The sequence below is a fragment of the Tasmannia lanceolata genome, unplaced genomic scaffold, assembly GCF_043159265.1.
Source record: "Tasmannia lanceolata isolate RefF3 unplaced genomic scaffold, GAP_Taslan_0.1 ptg000015l, whole genome shotgun sequence".
NCBI classification, from domain to species: Eukaryota; Viridiplantae; Streptophyta; class Magnoliopsida; order Canellales; family Winteraceae; genus Tasmannia; species Tasmannia lanceolata.
The window spans coordinates 47,491,501-47,506,061 of record NW_027518692.1 but is presented as its reverse complement, the minus strand read 5'-3'; the positions used below and the strand labels follow the sequence as shown (position 1 = coordinate 47,506,061).

At 37.4% G+C, this 14,561-nt stretch overlaps 1 protein-coding gene across 4 annotated transcripts; it reads right to left on the bottom strand.

Moving 5' to 3' along the window:
- Positions 1 to 12: 12 nt before the first annotated feature.
- LOC143891629 (putative ubiquitin-conjugating enzyme E2 24) lies at positions 13 to 10,959 on the bottom strand. Of its 4 annotated transcripts, none has more exons than XM_077396163.1 (10): positions 10,780 to 10,959; positions 7,840 to 8,685; positions 5,940 to 7,572; positions 5,565 to 5,693; positions 5,268 to 5,400; positions 4,984 to 5,183; positions 4,823 to 4,901; positions 2,510 to 2,649; positions 804 to 1,115; positions 13 to 615 (listed from the first exon to the last, which is right to left on the bottom strand). In XM_077396163.1, the coding sequence occupies exons 3-10, from the start codon at positions 7,416 to 7,418 to the stop codon at positions 352 to 354; spliced, it is 2,736 nt and encodes a 911-aa protein (XP_077252278.1). In that variant the 5' UTR covers positions 7,419 to 7,572; positions 7,840 to 8,685; positions 10,780 to 10,959; the 3' UTR covers positions 13 to 351. The 4 variants fall into 4 exon arrangements, with proteins under 4 accessions (XP_077252278.1, XP_077252276.1, XP_077252275.1 ...); XM_077396161.1 differs by having other exon boundaries at positions 4,984 to 5,400; positions 7,840 to 8,022; positions 8,444 to 8,685; positions 10,780 to 10,958; XM_077396160.1 differs by having other exon boundaries at positions 4,984 to 5,400; positions 7,829 to 8,685; positions 10,780 to 10,958.
- Positions 10,960 to 14,561: the final 3,602 nt, after the last annotated feature.

The window sequence follows — 14,561 nt, the reverse complement described above, 5'->3', positions numbered from 1 at the left end:
GAAAACTACATCTACAAATACAGAGATCGCTTGTAGATACTTAGCAGTATTGTTCTTAGTTTACAGCTACAAACCAAACTAGCATAACTACACCATAACCAGCTACAAACCACACTGGTAGATACTTATCAGTATTGTTTCTTAGTTTACAGCTACAAACCAAACTAGCATAACCACACCATAACCAGTTTAGTTTAGTTTTGTTTTTCCCGGCACCATAACCAGATATTTCTTCAAAATAAAGAAAGATAGCACAAGAACACCATTAACACACAAACAATCCATAGTGAATCACACATTTTAGGGAGAGGTTTAGACTTTGCAAGCTATGTCTACCACAACTGTAGATAGCTAACCTGTTTGTGGAATGCCATTCGCGTGTTGAAGAAACTGGTGGCAATCAACTCCCCTCTCGGTAAAACTTGATATGAGCTTTGGAATAAGCTTGGCAAGCATGATTTTAAAACCAGTGGAGCTGCTTTTCTGGGCTTCATCCGCAACCTTTCCACTTCCAAAAGCACATCCCACCTGAGCACCGCCCATGTACGCCTCACAAGCGAGGAGAATCGAATGTGAGCGACTTCGGAAATGCTCCTCCACGAGTGCCTCAAAATGCTTCAAATCATTTATAAATCAAACAGTCATAATTAGTGAGTTTAGAAACTAAGTCACATGTTATTATATTAGAGGCTTCTAGATAAGTAAATGAACTAACTTATACATCATTACATAGAAGAGCTAAGAAGGAGTCCTTAAAGGTTTAAGAAGGTTCTGGATAAGCCAGGTGCAAGTTACCATCGTACCTTGGGTGGCTTACATAGCAGGTACAGCATGGACTTGCAAGAAAGGAGGAAAGTGTTCTCATTGTAAGTTACGGAATTTTTTTCTCCATCGGCTCTTCCAATCTGTGTATCATATCCGGCTTCATTGAAATATGGTTTCTCATTGAGTACAAGTGCCTGGAGGGAAAGCAGAACTTGAAGAATGGTGGACCTTTCTGGATTCCATAGTTCAGTGCCCGTGCCAGTCCAAGTCCTGAGTAAGCTTAGACAGACTCTTCCTGACTCATACAAGTTTGGGTTCAATCGAAGCCCACCAGAAATGTAGTGCACCAACTGCATAGGATTTCAGTCAAATCCCACAGTACACATCCAATAATTATAGCAATAAAATAAATATTAGATTATTAGTATTAGTATTTTGAATTTGGCTTTTGGCTTGAAAAGATTATAGCCTATAATTGGCAATAGCAAAGCAATCAAAACACTATAATGCTCATAAACTTCAAAATGGATACGATAGGATATCATGCCCATGTTCTAGACTTTAATTGTAAACTTAAAAGCCACAATGTGCATATCCATCTCATAGCCATAACGAGGAATCAGTCCAAATTGCTTAGGTGAGAAGGCATATGGACTAGCATGCTATGGAAAAAAGATATTACATATTATATATGTACACAAAAGTGTAGCAATGTATGCATGTCCAGTGTCTTTAATGTGCTAAAAGACTCAGGCAAAAAAATAAGGTGCTAGTAGCAGTCAAACATAAGTCAACAGCCAAACATATTCCATCCCTTTTGTCATTGTTTGTCAATAGAAAATGATAGCCAATTATATAAAAGAAGGAGACCGAGGAGGTCAAGAACAAAGCAGAATACAGAGAGAAGTAAGACAAGAAACATCAAGCCGGCAAGATAGAAAGAGAAAAGAAGCTAAGGAGGAAGAGAGTCGAAGAGGGCTAGTGCATTCTTCGAGACTCCCTCTCTCACCAGACGATCATCCACTAGCAAAGCAGCGAACATGACGAAAGGACCAAGAATAACGAGCCATCCAAACAAACATTTCATCAAAGAGGTGATCGAAACACCAAGGTAGATTTTGAGATTTCTTGAGCCACCTAATGACATTCGAGGAATCTCCTTCTACTAATACATTATCCATCCGATCTCTAGACAATAACTTCAATCCTTGATGTACCGCTCTCACTTCAGCCTCTGTAGCGTCAGAGATCCCAATGGGGTCTGCAAAAGCCCAAAGCACCTCACCGCTATTCCTTAGCGCCCACCAATGCCAACTGGACCCAGGTTACAAAAGCTAGAGCCATCAAAATTGAATTTCACGGAGCCCGGAGTCAGGGGAACCCACACTAGGGTCGGTTTTTGCTTCGAGACCGCCAATCCACATATCACTCTCCATCCTGCCCAAAGATGATACACAGAGACAAAACTGAAAAAGGAAGGATTTTCACCCAAGAGATCGTGAGGGCTAAAACTCTGATGAATAGATAATCAAGCATTTTCACCCAACATATCACTCTCCACCCTGCCCATTGTTTGTCAATAGATTATGATGAGAAATGCTCATGAAAAACAACAATGTGTGCCATTTTTGCGGAAGGTGAAGATTACCATATCATTGTTGTTTGAAAGAAATTGACAAACCCACATACTATAATTTTAATCTAGTGAGGTGCAAGCAGAAGATTAAATAGAAGACATACTTACAGGTGGCTCATTGGGATAGTCTGGAGGAAGGAAGATATCAAAGAAGAAGAGCCCATCATGATATGGAGTTCCAGGTGCTCCAACTATGGCTGCCCTCATTAAATCAATCCTTTCTTCATAAACTCTAACAAAGATAGTATCTGTTGAGGTGAAAGGGATTAGTCAGTGACCATAAATATAACTCTAACTACGATTGCATGATGACAAGCAATTCTCACTGATCATAATTATAAGGGAGAAAGAATCTTTCATGGACCAAGACCAAGACCAGATTCCTTGCTTCATCATAGAGTCAAAGAGTGATCCAGGAGATTCCTAACATAAGTTTCTAAGATATGCAATTAAGAAGATAAATTGGAAAAAAATTAGTTGCTGAAATTTCTCCTGCTCTTGGCATCAATGTTTGATAACTTGAAATTGGTCTACTGATTTCCACGTTCAACTCAGCTGATTTTTCCAAGAACTTGGTGACTAAGCCAAGCCAATATAAATTAAAAACAAAAACAAAAAAAGAAGAAAAAATAATTAAAATTAGGAAAAAAATTGAAAAAAACTTACTTAGGTGTTCTTCCCCTTTATTGACAGATGCATAGGAAAGACAGCCAAATGAATGGTTACCCAATTTAGATAGGAGTCAGGAATGAGGTTGACCAACTAAATGGTTATCAGTGGTGTACAGTGCACTATATGACGAATTAGTGAAGTTACCAGATATTTGGATAGCTGAGGAATGCTTGAGCAGGGTGCGCCTTCATTGTAATGCAATGAGGCATAGTGGGTCCACCTTTGGTTGATCCGGACTGTCCATTTGACAATCCTTGTTTTGGATCTCTCATGGCTAAAAATTACACAAATCATACAATCCTAATGCCCACTAATTTCTATTTTATGTCAATGAATGTGAATGCCTGCATGTATTTTCTGGCTATCCATGTTCAATGCTATGATTTTTGGACACAGGCACGAAGTGTCGTAGACGGCAATCCCCCAAAATTTAGAAACGGAGACACGACTAAAACAAAAAGGATATATAATCATGATTTGTGGACACAGATTCATGTGTTGAGTTTCGACACATATAAGAGGTGTTTGACATGGCAACCCTTAAAAATCGAGAAATGGTGTCATGCCCATACACTTACACACAATTAAAATTATTGATTACTATCATAATTTGCAATAATATAAATATGGTTCTCATTTAACAAACTAATAAATCTTAGGATTAATCAACTATAATCTAAAACAAACATGAGATAATCAAATAAGAGCCCATTCATTAATTTAATATATTCTCTTTAGTCTCCAAAATGCAGCGAGAAAGGGAGACCAATAGGATACAATGAATATAATATTGCAATAAGAGTTTGTTAAGGGTTTTAGGTTTAGGGTAGGGGTATAATAGTAAATATTAGTTAAAGAAGAGCTAAGAGAAGAGTTAATAATAAAAGAGGCATACACAATATTCAATAATAAAACAAAAATATCGCACTTGATACGGTACAAAAACATGTGACATACTGACATCAAATCTAACACTTCTAGTAGTACATTTAAAAGTGTCAAAAGGAGTGTCGACATGTGTCATGTCGAACACGTCCGACACGACATGTGTCAGCAATAAAGTCAAAGTGACGGCTAAATCATAGGTTCAATGAGAAGGAATGCAAATCACTGGATGTTAAGATTGCCAGATTAGCTTGATTTTTGGGCCATAACAGATAAAAAACAAGGCTTATCAAATGGACAGTTCAAACCAATCATAGATGGGATCCACCATACCATACTAGCCATGCCAGTATATTACAATGAGGCAGTGCCCTACTAAAGCATGCCTCTTGGATAGATAAGGTTGATTTGGAAGAGGATAGGAAGAGGAGTTTCAAAAGAATGTCTGAAATTACAGGCCCTACTTCCAAATGCAAGAAAACATAAAGAATTTCATTAAGTAAATGACCTTTACATTGAAACCAGTGATTTTCAGGTTTTATTGTTAGGTCCATGACCAAACTGGTTATTTTGGCTGAGTAATGAGTTTCTAAACATTGGTTTGCATCAGTGCTCCATAGATATGTCGACACTATCTAGTAATTTTAAGTTTTTATCCTTTCCTATGTGCTTTAAGATGGGAATAAAACTAACACATTACACTTATCTCCGAGCTTCAATAATTAGTTGTGATCAATTTGGACTTGTCTGTGTCTTGATTATTCAATATCAACCAAAACTGGGAAACCACCTTTGGACCATTTGCATGATAACTAAGGACATCAAAACAAACCCCTAATTGTGGAAAGAAAGGAAAGGACTGACCAGGTAAATCTTTCTCTAGGATGCTCCATTCTTGTTGTACTTTCTTCAACCAACCTCTTTTTACCTGCAAAGAACAGAACTGATAATGGCCCTGACTTACTCGACAAATCAATTGTCATTAATTCAGGAAAGAAAAAAAACATGAAATCTTAGTTCCTTACCTGAGATAACATCATTCCCTTTCCTATTCCATTGACAAAATGATGATCCGAGTAATCATTAACTGTACCAAATTGCTTGGATTGTCCCCGTTTCTCACTTCCTTCTCCAAATGGTAAGTTTTCATTCTCCTGAATTTCTTCCACTTCTTGCTTCAAACTTGTCTTCCTTAGGAACTCAAATTTACTTGGGTCTTTTGAACCTGGTGTTTCGACATCAAGATCATTACCTTTATTAAGGGTGTCATGGGAAGTGGAGTTAGTAGAGCCAGAGAGCAAAGTTGAACCAGGGGAGCTGAATAGACTTGTTGCAAGACTTGTGAGAAATCCAATAGCTGCTTTAGGAAGGAGAAACACAGTAGTATCCCACAGATCTTTTCTCCAATCTCTTCCAGCTCCTTTATCCTTCTCCAACACATCCTGAACAAACAGTTTCCCTCTATTTATCCTAAGCTAATCCAGTAGGCGCAGATATATGTGTATGTGCAGAAATGTGTGTGTGTGTGTGTGTGTGTGTGTGTGTGTGTGAGAGAGAGAGAGAGAGAGAGAGAGAGAGAGAGAGAGAGAGAGAGAGAGAGCTTCACCTTTTCTTTCACATGCCAAGATTGTTTTTCATACCCAGGCATCTCTTGACTCACATTATCCTCATGGAATACTGGAGTTGAAGCAGGATCTTCATATCTTTCGATTCCAACAATTTCGTATGGCCCAACCTGAAGTAATTTATGAAAGAAAAGTTATCATGTGTTGAACTCCATAAATGCACAAAAAAAGAAAAAAAAATTGCACTATCACAAAGTCAATGTCAAACGCAAGCTGTCAACTCTTTCATCCAAAGATGTCACAAAGTACAATATCGTCATTTCTAATATTGCAGGTTTAGCTTAATCCAAGAGCGCTTTTATTAATGAAACACCAAGTGCTTTAGAAAAGGTATTAACAAGGACTGCTGTGCATACCTTGGATGTAAGACCACTTGCCCATCTCACCTCAACTCCCCCATCCTTAAAGCCCGTAACATTCCCAATACAAGACAAAAACCCTTTAGCATACTCGCCGTGACCTTCACTAATGTACTTCTTTCCAAGGGAATCCTTTCTCAATAGTTTAAGTGTATCCACATCCATTTTTGTATTTTGTGGATATTCACGGCTTTGGTTTTGCCCATCAGTTTTTATGACAGGAAAAGTTCCTTCCAAATTCTCAGAATGAGATAGCAATCTGAACACGACGTCACCGGGACAGTAGGAGTAGTCTGGATGATCAATTAGTTCATAAGCGCTCACAGTCTCCTCATTTAATTCTTCATTAGAATCAATTGTTCGATTTGGATCAGAACTTGTCCACTTTACCTTCACAATCCGTTCCTTCGCGTCCACATTTTCTACAATCCCCACACGTTGGCCACTGTGTAAATTGTCATATGTGCCCTTCTCCAGTACAAACTGCTCGGGCCAAAAGTCATGATCACCAACATTATTTACTGGAGTTAAGGTCTGTGAATCTAAACCAATTGATCGACTACCGTCCTGCCACAAGACATCAACTTTAGTTTTCGTCTTCACAATAACAAATAATTGTTCACAATCAGGATCCCTTCTCTGAGGCCTTCCTCCAAATTTCTTATCCATTTCAATAAGACCTTGACTAGAAGCATTCATGGGGACCTTCTCTTTAACAATTGGAAGCATACACCAATCGCCAAGCTGCCAACTAGCATATGGAAAACATGACAACAGGGTTAGGTTTTTTGGATCCTGCAAATAAGGAGGTGCGGGCCCACCAAAATTACACCCGATCATGACAGAGGCAACCCAATTCACATATAAAGATCCTATTTCCACGCGGCACACTGTACCCTCTTCTCGGTTACGCTTCCATGACCCACACAACCATCTTGCAGATTTGAAAACATGCAAGAGTCTAACCTTCTGGCCAGGATAATAAGGGTATTGTTGATCTTCAGGCAAGTTTGGATAAAGAGGTAACAGAGTTTCTGGGTCTTCTGTTGTTATCTCACACTTTGCACCGTCATCAAACAAAACAGTGACAATATCAACTACCCTACCCACCCTTCCAACCCATGGCCCGTGAACTACGTAGTCTCCCACAGAAAAGGAACGTGATTTTAGAAGCTTCTTGCTGTTCACATCTTTAACGATCTTGCCAGAAATGGTTTCCAAGTCTACAGTCATATCCACGTCCAACACTCTGCCCATCTGTCCAGATGGGTTCATGGCAGAGCAAACAATGTCACCATGTAGAAACCCTTTTTCAAATGCTAGGAAGTCATCAATCTTTCCAATACTCTCCTCAAGACTTGACAAAATGCTTTGGGCATGCCCTCCATATATAGATTCAATGTCATCTTGATCCTCACTGTCACTACTTAGACTGTAACTATCGCAGTCCGAATCACTTAGCAGCATATTCATCATTTAAATGACTACTTACAAGTGAAAATAATAAGCTCGATTCCCAGCACAGTGCAATGCAACCTACTCAGTTGTGTAGTACTAATAGTGAATCAGAATTATGGTTTCCAACTGGTGCCAAGATCTTTCCTCGTGATAAAAACTTACGACAATGTACCTGGCCATGAATAAAAGTGAACGATATGACTGAAAGAGTAAGCTCAGACCAAATCAACAGAAAAAAATAAGCTACTTTATACAGGTCTCGGAAAAGGGAACAATTTTTTTGCAAAACTTTGCTCAGCTCTGAAATTACCTCAGATGATAATAATTTAAATAAAGAGTAACTGGTATGTATATATATATATATATATATATATATATATATATATATATATATATAGAGAGAGAGAGAGAGAGAGAGAGGTGTGTACCAAATTTTTACCTAAAAACTGAAAAGCCAGCACCGGAATGCCTTGAAAAGGGCTACTAGTTGGTTGTATGTAGAACAAATAGTGCGTAAATTAATTTGTGGCTGCCGACTTGACTTCTTCAAAGACAAAGTGCCCAAGTTTAAACGTTCAGAAGACTGATCAGTGTCTCGAAGACAAGAACTTGATAACAGAACCTGGAGATTTTATGCCAAAGGAGAAGTGCCCAGCAGAATCATAGACGTCAATAGATAGAGTAGAGAAATTTCCTATATAAACTAACTGCCAAAGGAGATTTGCCCAACAAAGTAAACTAATTGCCAAAGGAGATTTGCCCAACAAAGTAAACGAATTGCCAAAGGAGATTTGCCCAACAAAGTAAACGAATTGCCAAAGGAGATTTGCCCAACAAAGAAAACTAACTGCCAAAGGAGATTTGCCCAACAAAGCACACTAACTGCCAAAGGAGATTTGCCCAACAAAGCTGTAATTTCCACATATACTAATTGCCAAAGGAGATTTGCCCAAATGAAGCCAATTTTTCCAGTACGTACATATTGCCAAAGGAGATGTGCCCTTCAAACCCAAATATTCCTGAAGTGTTTATTTAAGTATTACCTTCTGCCAAAGGAGAGTTGCCCAATGAACCAATGCCCAACTGAGAGTAACTATTCCACAATGATAATATCTATCAAAGAAAGTGAACACAAATTCAAGCCACTCTATTGAAGCAGCAGCGAAAAGGTAAGCCCATATCCTAAAGTAGCCTTTTCTTCAACGATATTGATCAGACGCCATCAAGTATCAACAATAACTCCTTCATAGTCGAAAGTATTGAACCACTCATCATATCATCAGACCTGTAATAACACTGTCAATTAGTAATTCCTTTGAATCTATAAGGAATATGAATATGAAAACTCTCAACTTTCATCTTGCTCACTTTTTTATGCGAATTTCATTTTGCAGTGAAGTAAGAATAAAAGGCACACTTCGAAACTTTACGAACTCACTGCAATAATACCATGCATCGACAATTTGTTTAACTTTTGCGTAGCTCGGAAAAAAAAAAGAAAGAAGAAAAAGCAAGATCAAACTGAGCATGCATTTTAATTTCAATTTAATTTCTAGTTTTTACAGTATTGTTTTTTTCAAAATGAAAAAGAACAACTAGTAGCACAAACTCCTAAGAAAAGTTCCAAATCTCTAAAATAGAATCATGTCTAACTTTGGAGGTAAAAATTGGTTAATGTGCTCTTTTGGGGGTTCTTCTTTGTCTCACCACGGTGTTGAATCCTCTTGATGAACGGAGACTTCGAGAGGATTTGGGTTTCTCCGATTAGAAGATCGAAGTGCGTTTTTGTTGTGAGAAAGTGAGATTTGTTCTTCCATAAAAGATCACTCTTGTATCTCTCTAATTTCTTGTATTTCCTTAAGTTTTGGTTGAAAACTTAAGAGAGACGTATTACCCATTTTGATTACCCGTTTTGATTAGTGGATATTCGTCGGATTCGCCCCGTGGTTTTTCCCTCTTCATTGGAGGGTTTTCCACATAATTTTTTTGTGTTCTTTTGTGATATTGCTCTCTTGGTGCTTGATTCTTTAATTCAAATATAGATATTTGCTTCGAAATTTAGTTAGTTTTCTTAGTTCAAAACCCCTACAGAATACTCAGTTAACAAGTCATAACTTGGGAGAGTCAAAGGAGTTTTGATTGACTTTGTAGAATAGAACATGGACTCATACAAGAAAGCAGCCAAGGTAAATTGGAATCAACTCGGGCGTATCGTCGATGACGCAGGGGAGTTTTGAAACTATGGAACAAACCAACCAATGAACCTTTTTTTTTTTTTTGTCCCAGTGCAAAATCACAATATATGCAGAACATATGTCTAACTCAAAAAGAAAAAAAATCAAATCCAAATATGAAATTTAATTTTGTTTATTTTCTACGACAGTGGATTTTTCAATGAAGAAGAGGAATATGTAACAAGAACCCATTTGAAAAAAAAAAAACACTCAAAATTTCATTGAAAAAGAGATATGTCTATCGTTTCAGGAACAATTAGTGGAATTGGACAATAATCAGGAAAAGGCCAGTCTCAGGAAACCTTGTATACTTAACCAACATACAATATATTAATTTTATATACTCAGATTCACAGTCTATACAGAAATTATTCAATTTTAAACCCAAATGGGAATACTCACTCTAATCCCAAATTCCAGAAAACAAGAATCATGCCTACCCTACAAGGAAAAACAATGAAGCAAAAAGACATCAAGAATGAAGGGGAATAAATTACAATTCTCAAGAAACCTCATATTCCTAACCAACCACAAGATGCTAATGTTCCCTCTGCAAATTAATATTATTGGCTCAAAAAAAAAAAAACTCAACTTCAAATACACACTTTAACTTCACTATTCTTCTCTACATTGACGCATTACCAAAGAGGAAGTGCAATAGATAACAAGAACCTATTGGAAAACTTTACATATTCTATGTAGAACAACAATTCCTAGCCCCCTCCACACCCAAAAAAAAAAGGAAAAAAAAAAAGTCTCAATGTCTCCCAAACATCTCATTTTTTTTCCTTATTAAAGTCTTGAACTGCAATTTATGAAAATAATAAGAATATGGTTAATTTAGGGGGTGATAATATTATCATAAATTGAAGGCCCCTCTAAATTTTTTTTAAAAATAAAATAAAATTGAATAGGATTGGTTGAATTTATCATTTTTTAGTGTGTAAAGTAAAACAAAAGGAGAAAGTTTTAGAAATATGTTTCCTAGTTCCAAAAACAATGAAAGACACAAACAGGACATTCGAGAACCATTCAACAAAACTAACAATCATCTAAAACGACAAGTAAACAAGATAAGAAAAAGAAAGGAAGAAGAAACATTAGATCATAAGAAGTAGTTTAAAATCGAAGTAATAAAGACGCACCTCTCGTTGATTAGAGTTCATATAAAACCAGAGAAAGGAGGAGGTCTAGTGAGGCTCGATCCCTCCCCACATCTCATCCATCACCACATTCTCTAATTTCCCAACCATTACTCTCTCTCTCTCTCTCTCTCTCTCTCCCTCAGTAAAGAGTTCAACGGTAGACTGTTATGAGTGCTCTCTCATCAATAGCAATATAGACTCTTTGTTATAAAAATTAGAAGTAGCATATCATGATTATCATCATTTGTGGAGTGTGCGATTACCAAAATGCCCTTAGAATTTGATTAAAGGGAAATAATATCAGCACAACCATATTTTGTTTTTTGTACTAACTCATCTTGTCTTTTAGGGTCAAAGATCATTACAGGTTACCAAAAGTGAAGCCGATTAAAAAAATAAAAATAAAAATAAAAGACAAGCTGAGTTTGTGCAATTATAAAACAACATGGTAATCGAAGGTATTCAACCTTCCCAAGCGGGACCCACCGTGGGAACTATCTCTGAAAATGATTCCAGGCAAAATAATATGAGAGCATTTGGAGATTTTATTTTTGGGTTGGTTGGAAATGTGGAATCGAACCTCCGACCTCAAGGTCAGCTACAGACCCGACCCCCAAGAGTTTTATATGGTGTGTGGCCCTATAGTCGAGTATTTTTCAAAAAAATACTGTACAGCCCTCTTCATAGGATGATCCAAAATTTTCATTTCTATAGAATGATCCTAGCCCTCTGCTCTGGAAAGAGACCATTTTCTCATGATTTCCAAGGATATATCTCAGTAATCTTGGTCAAGGTTAGCCAAAAAAATTTCATTTCCATAGAATGATCCTAGGCGTAGTGGGTCCCGCCTTTGATAGGTCTGAATCGTCCATTTGATATTTCTTGCTTTGGATCTCCTAGGACGTGAATATTAAGCTAATTGTCAGATTATAACATCTAATAATTTGTAATTTTTCTCATGGAAGGAAGATGGACTATAATGAAAGACATCCAGGCATAAACAAAAATTCTAACTTATTGGAAATTAGAATTGCATAATGTGCTTAATTTTTTGGCTATAAGATCTCAAATAAACGGTTCAGATCATTCAATGGTGGGACCCACTATGATGAACAGGGCTTTGCCTCATTGTATTTCAAATTTGCAATGTGTGGGTTGCCCATTATTTAAGTGTTCCCCCCCTCTCCAATCTCCACCAAAAGGTTTGATTATTAAATAAAATAATTAAAAGTGAACAAGGAAAAGAAAACCTTTATAAAGTTCTTTGAAAGGGTAGTGGGGGCAAAAAATTACTAAAAAATGTGTTGTGATAAGTAAATATTAATAAATTAATACTGATAATACTCCACTAATCAAATCTCTTTGGTGCATTATTGAGGTTCTATCAAATGATTTAGAGACGCACGTGAATTTTTTTACGATTTTTTTAAAGATTGTATATTCGTGGGGGTGTCAACTAATATATGTTCTAAAGTTTCAAATATCATAAAAATTTATTTTGTTAAAAAAAGGGGGTGTTAACTCAATTATGGAATGGAAATAAGGAATTGAATTCCTTATAAGATATGATTTATCTTGCCCCTTTTAGAGGATGCCGCCACTCGGATTCGAACCGAGATGCCAAATAAGTAGTACGTCCTCTCCTTTAGAGTCCAGTAGGTCAGTTAAGACTCTGAAGTTGGGAAGCACACGGATCCGAATGTCCATGGACAGGATTGGGACACAGCATTTCAATTCACATCATAAGATCCATGACCTCGTAGCCACAAAATCCGATGGAGCGTCCTGATAGCCATAAAATCCAATGGAGCGTCCTAGATCTGAACGGAGGGCACATGTATGAAACGAGTTTTTATATGGTGTAAGCCCTTGTAGTCCGGTATTTCAAAAAATATTGTAAGGCCTTCACCATAGGATGATCCAAACCATCCATTTGATGGGCAACAAGGTAAATAGCTTGTGCCTTGAAAATAATTTATATAGGATGATAGTAGCCCTCCGCTCTATAGAGGAACTGCATATTATGGAAACCTCTATAGATTGGAGGGTTGGGATTATCGTATAGAAGTGATTCTTGGGGCACAACCTATTCACATTGTGGCCCATTAAATGGTACTTTTTGATAAATACTGGACTATATGGGCTTACACCATGTAAAATCTTTGTACAAAAATACCCTTTATATTTTCATTCATTTTGGGGTATTTTTATAACTCTTTATTTCTAGGACGATGGCCCTCACATCCTTCTCTCGTGTTTCTTTCCTCTTCATTTTCTTAACCCAAGGCACTACTGTTGTATGATGTGAGCAGGGCCTAGGACAGTCCGATTCAAAAAAGGGATTGTGACCCAGACTCAGATAATAAGTCCGCATTCTGAAAAGGATTTGACCAAGAAGGGATCTGAATTGATCGTGACCAATACATAGGTGGATCCGATCTGAACTGGATCCATTGACACCCCTTGTATAGTTAGACCTACACAAGACTACCATATTGGCGGACTTGACCTTGCCCGTGGTAGCCTTGGAACCCATAACTTATCGCACAATATGGATGGGCTACTGCCTAAATTGTAATGATATGATAATCTAACAAGTTGGGAAATTGGAGTTTTAGAAGAATCGATCTTATTGGAATGTATTAAGGGCATGCTTGGCAACAATGAAAAATTATTTCTTTTATTTCCTCGTGTACCTTTTCAACTTCTTTCTCCCTTTTTTCTATCCTATCTCGATCAGATTCTTTTCATCTCTCTAACTCTTTTAATTGGTAGTAGAGACTAGAGACAAGAAAAGTGAATTGTTGCGGTAGTAAAGAGTTCCAGTAAAGTTGTAGTGAAGTAGACTTGTAGTGGACTTGAAATAAACTTCACCGGAGTTCTAAATACGTATTGGTTGTAAAAAATGAGTGTCATTATCAAAATAGAAGTTAATATCAAATCTCCATAAAAATAAAATAAAAATAAGGAGGGCTGCTAGCAATACTTGATTTTGTTTGGAAAATAAAGATGAAACCTCATATTGCGACACGTGAGGAAGAAGACAATGAAGTGAGCTCACATCCTCATGAATCGATGTAAACATCAAACTTGCGAGGTTGGGATCTTTGAGACCATGGTATCTAGGCCGTGTTTGGCGACCATGAAATTTATTCCATGGAATATTCATGGCCCCAACCGTGTGAAAGAGGCAGAGAGGAGGGAGAGGAAGAGAATTAAGTGGAGGGGAGTGGATATAGCTTAAAAAACACTCAAGTCTCTCAATCATCCCACCCCCCATCTTTCACAACTGGCCACACAAATATTCCATGGAATATTTGTTCATGGTGGCTAAACATGTCCTTAATATATCTTTGGTGAGATTTTTCTAAACAGAATATACTTTTTGTTCACTACATAATTGTCTGGGGATTTGCTAGGCAATCAATTTCACGGGCAGTCATTTCAATGTGGTTGTTCTCTCCTGCAAAAGTGAGCTGCGATGGCTTTCCGCGAAATTGCTTAGCATATCCCAATTGTTTGAGGTGTAAGTTGGTGGTCATGAGGGTGACTCAGTTGCCAAGACTATTAATGAAAGTCGTTGTGACTATGATTTCCAATATCTTCAGTAATTAAACCAAAGTGGGAGCACTCAGATCACTCAAAAGCCAAGAGAAAATGCATTTTTATGGTAAGAAAAGTTGTGAAACAGAGAGAGCATAATTAAACACCAATGTCTGCACTTCCAAGGGATGTGACCCAGTACAAATCCACAACCCATTAGCCATCTCCAATAGAAAGCA

Bases quoted from the DNA above. Each gene is read 5' to 3' on its own strand.
- LOC143891629 (XM_077396160.1), bottom strand. From the start codon at position 7,418: ATGATGAATATGCTGCTAAGTGATTCGGACTGCGATAGTTACAGTCTA. The intron at 5,401-5,564 runs GTGAAGCTCTCT...CTGTTTGTTCAG, and splicing joins CTTGGCATGTGAAAGAAAAG to GATGTGTTGGAGAAGGATAA. The intron at 4,902-4,983 runs GTAAGGAACTAA...GGCCATTATCAG, and splicing joins AGGGAATGATGTTATCTCAG to TTCTGTTCTTTGCAGGTAAA.